The sequence below is a fragment of the Chiroxiphia lanceolata genome, chromosome 25 (assembly GCF_009829145.1).
Source record: "Chiroxiphia lanceolata isolate bChiLan1 chromosome 25, bChiLan1.pri, whole genome shotgun sequence".
Classification (NCBI taxonomy): domain Eukaryota; kingdom Metazoa; phylum Chordata; class Aves; order Passeriformes; family Pipridae; genus Chiroxiphia; species Chiroxiphia lanceolata.
In genome coordinates this window covers 5,823,399-5,830,754 of record NC_045661.1, presented here as the reverse complement: position 1 = coordinate 5,830,754, position 7,356 = coordinate 5,823,399, and the positions used below count along the sequence as shown (strand labels likewise).

Here is a 7,356-nt window from a genome sequence, read left to right as displayed (position 1 = left end):
TGAAACACTGCTTGAATGAAGCCTTGGAATGGGGCTGCCCCAATTCCCACAGCTCCCAGATCTGTGATGGGGCAGCTGGTGGGAGAGTTGGTGTCTTGGGGAGCAAGCTCTGAAGGCTTTTCTAAAACCAGAGGAAAGGGGGGTTTGGGGGTAGCTCTTTCACAGCCCCCCCAGTTGGTGGTTGGCAGGTTGGGGCATTGCTGGAGCCCAGCAAGGGTGGCCCATGCACAGGCCCAGGGGGGCTCAGCAGGGATGGTGGGACACGAGGGAGCAGCCTGGGGGCTGGAAGAGATGAGCCCAAAGCCAATCTGAGCCCAGCATGTGCTGCTGGCCTGGGGGCCAGCACGGGGACAGTGCAGGGGGTCAGGAAAGGACCAGGGTGTCCTCCCCACCAGGCTGTGGAGCAGCCCCTGCCCCCGGCCAGTGTCCCCAGTGATGAGCCCACGCGATGCTCTGCCTGGGACACCATCCTTTAATACATGTGCAGCCACACAGGGACATCTCAGGCTGCACCTGCCAGAGGATGGGGGAGGAGGAGGAGCAGGAGCCGTCTCTGAGGCCTCTCTGCAGTGGTGGGAGGGGAGGGATGGCCAGTGGGCCCTTGAGACAGCATGGCCTGTGCAGGGGATACCGGGGAGCTGCTGTGCCAGGGCTGAGCAGGAGCAGGGCTGATGGCAGTGCTGAAAGAAAGAAGCTCAGGTCTCCTTCCCACACAGTTGTCCACGTTTCAGCTCAGTGGTGAATTCAGGGTAAGGGTGGAAAGAGCATGGAGGGGCAGTGAGGGAAAGGGAGGCAGGCAGCAGGGATGGGGCAGCTCTTCTTCCCGATGCTCCTGTGGGAAAGAAACAGAGCAGTGGGGCAGAAGAGGAGGTTTTGGGCTGCTATCAGCAGCCTGAAGTCAGTGTCAGCGATGCCCATGATGCACAGGAGGAGTGTGACATGGGCAGCATGGACAAGCTGAGAGAGAACAGCTTCTGGCAGGGTCCCCATGGCAGGGATGTGCGGGACAGATACTTGTCCCAAGTGTGGGGTGGGACAGGGATGTGATACCTTTCTTTTCCTGTAAGGATGGAGTTGGTTTCTCCATTTCCCTGGCCATAAGCACAGACCAGGATGCTGCAGGGAGCACAGGGGAAAGGAGGAGCAGGGCCCTACCTCTCACTGCCCCGTGGGGGACTTGGCAGCGTCGAACATCTTCTTTCTCCCCTCCATCCCCGACATGGCCTCCACGTTCTTGCGCCAGTCGCCCACTTCCACGGGGCGTTCCTGCCGGGAGGGATGCAGGGATGCAGGGGCTGTGGGATGGGGGGAGCAGCAGCCCCACGCTGTCCCTACCCCTTGCACAGAGCCCTCGACCCTGGAGCACAAGGAGCTGGGGGAGGCAGCTGCCCTGTTGCAAAGACCCTCTACTGCAGATCCAGCTCTGCGTGTGTCCCTGCATGTGGAGCTGACTGGGAAGGTCTGATCTCCATGGAGATATCTGGATTCATGTGGATACTCCTCCCTCAAAGCCTGGCTAGATTGCATTCATGCACTAGAAGGCACAGAAGTCCCAGAAAAATTTCTTTAGGAGTTGAAAACCAGCACTTGGGACTTTGGATCGACACCAACACACTGGGGCAGAGGTGAACAAACTTCCTGCCTCAACTTTCCAGCTCCCATAAAACCCATCTCCACCTTCTCCAAGCTTTCAGAGGGGACTGGGATTGCTGCTGTGGCAGTGAGAGCCTGGCAGCCACTTCTAGAGCAGACAGGGGAGGTGATGGCAGCTCTGGGACCACGTGCAGGTGTCTGCTCTGCCAATCCACAGCATTCATAGATTACAAGCTGTGCCCCGACATCGTCTCATGACATCTAAAATAAACCCAGATCCATTCACCACCTGGTGCTAAGGGCTGTAAGCACACTTTTCTATCCAAAGGACTGGAAAAGTACTAGACTAGCAACAGGAGGAAAAAGGAAAAGTAGTTGAAAATTGAGATCTCATCCAGTCTGCTGAGCTGAGACCAAAGGGTAAAAGCCCTCTGGGGAGGGCCCCTAGGAAAGCAGCACAACTCTTGCTGTTGGGGCACCTGCACACCTCAGGCAGGTTTGGGCAACCCTCTTGATCACTGGTATTGAGACTTTTCCCTCTCACACCTCTGCCAAGCTGGTGGGAACTCAGCCGTTTATCTCAGGTCAAGTGTGCTTGCTGGGCTGCTTTGTTTTATCTAATCTGGGTCTGGGAAGTCCCTGGGAGTTTTCTGGATGTTGTTGCTCCCAACAGGAGCTCTCCTGGTTCCCTGGAAAATCAAAGACCAAACTCTCTGCACATGCAGCTCAACAGTCGTGCCAAGGGGGCCCAAATGAAAGACACCCATGTGCTCTAGGAAGGAAGAGCACCGTGGACACAGCCCCAAATCTCACTTGTTACCATCCACCTGGCCTGGCCAAACTGCTCCTACGTGATCCTATGACATCCCACAATGGGCAGTGCCTCACAAGGCTCTTTCTGAGGCTGACAAGGGATGACAAGGGCACCCTGGAGAAGGGCAAGGGCATTCCTAGGAAGTATCTCCATCTCCAGCCTCCAGAAGAGTCACCCACCTTCTCCGTGTCCTCCTTCTTGACAGACTTCAGGTTAGCTCTGAGATCCATGGACACCTTGTGCTTGGAGCCCAGCAGAGCCCTCAGCATGGCATCGGCGGACACACGGACTCGCCGCAGGGGGGGCCGCTTGAACTTCCCTCGGAGATCGAGAACTTTGATTTTCAGATCTTTAATCTGCAGGTTGAGGGAAGGAGAGTGAGTGGGAGGTCACTGCGTGGCTGCTTTGCACGAAAAGGTGTGTGAAGCAGGAGTCTCTGCTGACACTGAGCCCCAGAAGGATCTGCGCCTCTCCTGCAGCCACGAGGACCATCCTCACCAAGGCACTGTCCACCCAAGCACAGAGCTGCTGTCATGGCCTCATCCCAGCTGGCTCAGATGGCAGCTGTACCACAGGAAACTCTCAGACCCACACAGCGTGACCAGGAGAGCGAGGAGGTTGCCTGTGGACCCCGTGGACAGTTTGAGTTCCCTTGGGCAGAGATGAACCTTGTGCTGAGTGGTGCCTTGCAGAGCAAACACCAGCCCTTAGATAACCCTGGTGGATGTCCCACATCTGAGCTCAATCCAGTCCCTCTCAGACCCCCATGGAGGCCAGAGCTAGGAGGGAGTTTCTGCAGAGGCAAACAGCCCATCCTGCCTCCTACCTCCCGGGTGTTATGGTTGCACTTCGCCTCAATGTCGTATCTCTCTTCATCCACGATCTCAACCTTCTCGTGCAGCTCCCTGCACAGGTCCTGGGGGCCAAGCACAACAAGAGAGCAGTGAGTGAGGCCCCTCCATGCTCCCAGGGAGCTCGCTCGACCCCTAGACCTGAGAAATACCTGGAGCTGGCTCAAGGAAAGCCCACTGGTGTGCAGGGGTGTAATCCGCTCCGACAGGTATCTTTCCTTTTCTGACTGCTTGTCCACGATCTCCTGATCCCACTCCTCCTTCGCTTTTGCCAGCATCAAACTCTATGAGCACAAGGCAATGGCAGAAGTGTGAACAGGCTCCTCTGTTCCCCCCCGAGCCTACTTGTTCAACATCTGTAGGATGGGACGGTCCCGTCTGCCAAACCTCCTCCCTGCTATAGCTGTGCCCCAAACACACATCAAAACTTCCCTACCCCTTTTGTGTGGGGACCCCAAAGGCAGAGGGAGCAGCAGAAGCACCCGGGGCTGCGGTGCCGATGGGTGCTGACGTTGGCACTCTCTTTGCTCTGCTTGGGCATTAAATGTTTATCCCAAGCCACATCCCAGGCTTATGCTGCAGAGCTGCTGGAGCACCAACACAGGGGCTGTGGCTTCAGAGTTGAAGGTGTCAGAGCCTCTCCCCACCTTAGTGAAGGGGAGGGGAGGGGAGGTTTGTTTGGTGCTTGGACCACAAAGCCCACATGAGTGAGAAGACAAGTGGTGGGATAGGAGCTGCTCCCCACGGCCCATATTTGTGCCATTCCTCATCACTGTCCCACCAACCACGCACTCCAACCCCAGCTCCTTTCCCCCAGCAACACAAATCCCAGGGAGTTTCCAACCCTCAGGACTCACCTTCAACAAGAGTTTGCGTGAGGCTGTGATCTTGGATTTTCTCTAGGGGAAAGGGGAGGAAAAAGAAAACACCCTTTGAAAACAAACTCACAACAAACGCAGAGCAGCATCGAGATCACTCCTGAAGGGAAAGGCACTTACCTCCCTGCAGGCAGGTGAGCAGCCAGGAAGGAACAATAAAAAACAAGAGAAGAAAACGGGGCATCAGTGAGAGTAAAAAAAAAAGAGGGAACAGTTAAGGAAAGCATCTTGTGTGACTGCAGTTGGTTCCTTATTTCTGTATCTAATGGTTGCCACCAGCATGTGAGCCAGGTCTGAGATGGTGCTCGCTGGAAATGCAGTGGGAGCTCAGAGCCACTGCTTGGAAAGCCAAAATGCCACTCAGATGCCTCAGGTGAGCCCACAGGGTGCCCAATCTGCCAATCCCAGCTCAGTCCCTGCAGGTCGGGCCACAACACTCTCATCCACCCTCTCCCTGAGCAGCCAGGGATGTTTGGATCCTGCTCAGGTTTGAAGGGCTGGGGCTTTGAAGGGAGGTTTCTCCCTTCTCTGCACACCAGAGAACATGTTCTATTTGTACAATGTGCCATGAGGAGCCTCACAGCAAATCAAGTGAGTTGCTGCCCACCTCAGATCCACATTCTGGGATGCAGGAAAGCTTAAAGGTTTGAATTGTGACACCGAAATCACTAATAAGTGTTATTTAAAGATAGTTTTTTGCAAGGGGAATCCCACAGTAGTCTTCAGCTGGGGCCAGGCTCCCAGTTGAACCCCTCCAAGCTCAGACTGCACGAGCAGCCAGGAGAGGGTTTAGTGAATCCCAGGGGACCTCGTGCTACTTACGGCTCTGGCATTGCGGCGATGTGCTGTTGCTCTTCGCCTGCCGAAAAAAAAAAAAAAAAAAAAGAGGGAAGAAGCTGAAACAAACGTGCAAATCCCAAACCCACACAAAGCCAGAAAGCAGCGACAGAACGATCCCGAGGTCCGGTGCTGCCCCGCGCTGTCGGCCGAGGGAAGCGGCTCCGCGGCCTCCACAGCGCTCTGAAACACCGGGACGAGCCGCCTGGCTCCGGGGAAACCTGATTTCATTTCGGGCAAGTTCCAACCTGCCGCCAGCCGGCCCCGCAGGACTCGGGCTCCTGATCCTCGGGGGTTTTCCCAAGCACGGAGCTGTTCTCCCGCCGGCTGCATCACCCGCCCCAGCCCGGAGCAAGGGGATGGAGGGGAGTGTGGCTGGAAATCTCGGGAGAAATGGGGTGCCTTGGGGCTCCCCGCACTGTGTCGGCTCTGGGAGTCCTGTCCTGCAGTTCCTTGAGGGCAACGGCAGGGATGGGGGAGCCAAAATTCATCTAGGGAGTGATGGAGCAAGGGGCACCACCTCTGCCATGGAGCCAGGCTGGCAAAGCTGGGAGTGCTGAGCCTGGAGAAGAGAAGGCTCCTGGGAGACCTTACAGCTCCTTCCAGTGCCTAAAGGGGCTCCAAGAGAGCTGGGGAGGGACTTGGACAAGGGACGGAGTGACAGGACAAGGAGGAATGGCTTCACACTGCCAGAGGGCAGGGTTAGATGGGATATTGGGAAGGAATTCCTGGCTGTGAGGGTGGGGAGGCCCTGGCACAGGTTGCCCAGAGAAGCTGTGGCTGCCCCATCCCTGGAAGTGTCCAAGGCCAGGTTGGACGGGGCTTGAAGCAACCTGGGCTGGTGGAAGGTGTCCCTGCCCATGGCAGGGGGTGGAATGGGATGAGCTTTGAGGTCCCTCCCAACCCAAACCATTCTGGGATTCAGTAAGTCACAGCCCACAGTTGAGGAGGTTCCTTTAGCAGCCCCATCCCTGGTGAAACACTCAGGGTTTCATATTTTATATTTGCTTGGTAATCTCATGCCTTGGCAGCTGCTCCAGACTGTGCTGCCTCCCTCACTCCCCCTGCCCCGCCACTGGCACTGCCCTCACTTGCCAAGGAACTGGGGCACCATGTGAGCCCCAGTAACAGAAAAATACGTGGCAAAATGCCAATCATTTTTTACTCTTTTTCTCTTTCCAACAACAGTGGCAACCTGATGCCATATTTTAGAAAAAACCAGTATTTTCCAGGGGTCTTTTTAGTCCTTTTCCTTAGAAGTGAAATGGCCACACTGGGATTTTTTTTCCCCTGATCATTTTGCGTCCCCCTAAATTTGGAAAGTGGTTTAAACCCAAAGATTCCTGTTGGGGGAAAGAAAATGGAAGAATTCTGGTCTCAAAATGCTGCTGCCAGGTGTGCATGCAGCCTGTGCCAAGCAAGTCTCAGGGCACCTCCTGTCTCTGTCCACTTGTCCCTGTCCCCTCCCTGCATTCCCTGCATCCCGGCCAGAGCTGTGTCCTGAAGGAATGGAGCTTGGGGGGGGGGGGTGTGAAATGCCATAAAATCCCAGAAAGAATCTCTCCCAGAGCCTCCCAGATCCCTGGATTTACAAGGAAAAATCCCAAGAACAGGAGGTTTTTTTGTCCTCAAAGCCACATCAGTCAGAGCCACCTGTTTCATGCCTTTTGGGAGGTTTTTGGTGCCGTGACAAACATCCCAAAGGAAACAAGTCAGCACTGGTGCACTGAGCAGGTCGGGTCCCAGCTGCTCCCCCCTGGTTCATTTCAGGGGTGGCAGAAGAGCCTTTGTCTCTCTGGAGGTGACAGGGGCTGAGTGAAGCCTCTCAATGTCCCCAGTGTTCCCCGTTGGAGCAAAGCCCAGTGTCCCAACGAGGTGGGACCCACACAGCACCTCAGGCTGATGACCTCTACCAAGGTCAGTCAATTTTTAGGGCCAAATAGTTCCCAATTGCCCTCCCAGAGGACAGCCAAGACTCAGCTGTGCCAGGACTTTTGGGATCCAGCTGGGTCTGGAGCATCCACAAGAGACTTTGATGGGGATGAGAGGATCTGGACAAGCCAATCCTGCACTGTTTGCACTCACCCAGCTGTGAGTCAAACACAGTCAATCCTGACATCCTTCCCCATCCCAGGAGGCTGGAGACAAACCACAAGCACACTCCCAGTTAACACGATGCCACACTCTGCCCCTGCCCTTGAACCTCACACCAGTGAGCAGCTAGACTGGGACACACAGGGAAATGCTCCCCAAAGCAGTCCTGTTTGCCAGTTTTCCGAAAAAAAACCCAATCAAATATATCAGCTCCAAAATATTTCTCCCCATTGCACCTTCACCAATCCTCTCTCCAAGAGCAGAGGGAATGTCTGATCCACCTCAGAGA

At 55.4% G+C, this 7,356-nt stretch overlaps 1 protein-coding gene across 1 annotated transcript; it reads right to left on the bottom strand.

Moving 5' to 3' along the window:
• Positions 1 to 452: 452 nt before the first annotated feature.
• On the bottom strand, positions 453 to 5,019 carry TNNI1 (troponin I1, slow skeletal type). The gene is made up of 7 exons (XM_032710632.1): positions 4,955 to 5,019; positions 4,116 to 4,157; positions 3,411 to 3,542; positions 3,234 to 3,323; positions 2,587 to 2,763; positions 1,156 to 1,266; positions 453 to 832 (listed from the first exon to the last, which is right to left on the bottom strand). The coding sequence occupies exons 3-6, from the start codon at positions 3,534 to 3,536 to the stop codon at positions 1,159 to 1,161; spliced, it is 501 nt and encodes a 166-aa protein (XP_032566523.1). The 5' UTR covers positions 3,537 to 3,542; positions 4,116 to 4,157; positions 4,955 to 5,019; the 3' UTR covers positions 453 to 832; positions 1,156 to 1,158.
• Positions 5,020 to 7,356: the final 2,337 nt, after the last annotated feature.

Bases quoted from the DNA above. Each gene is read 5' to 3' on its own strand.
- TNNI1 (XM_032710632.1), bottom strand. From the start codon at position 3,536: ATGCTGGCAAAAGCGAAGGAGGAGTGGGATCAGGAGATCGTGGACAAG. The intron at 2,764-3,233 runs GTAGGAGGCAGG...CTCAACCTGCAG, and splicing joins GCAACCATAACACCCGGGAG to ATTAAAGATCTGAAAATCAA. The intron at 1,267-2,586 runs GTGGGTGACTCT...CCCTCCCGGCAG, and splicing joins AGAAGGAGGACACGGAGAAG to GAACGCCCCGTGGAAGTGGG.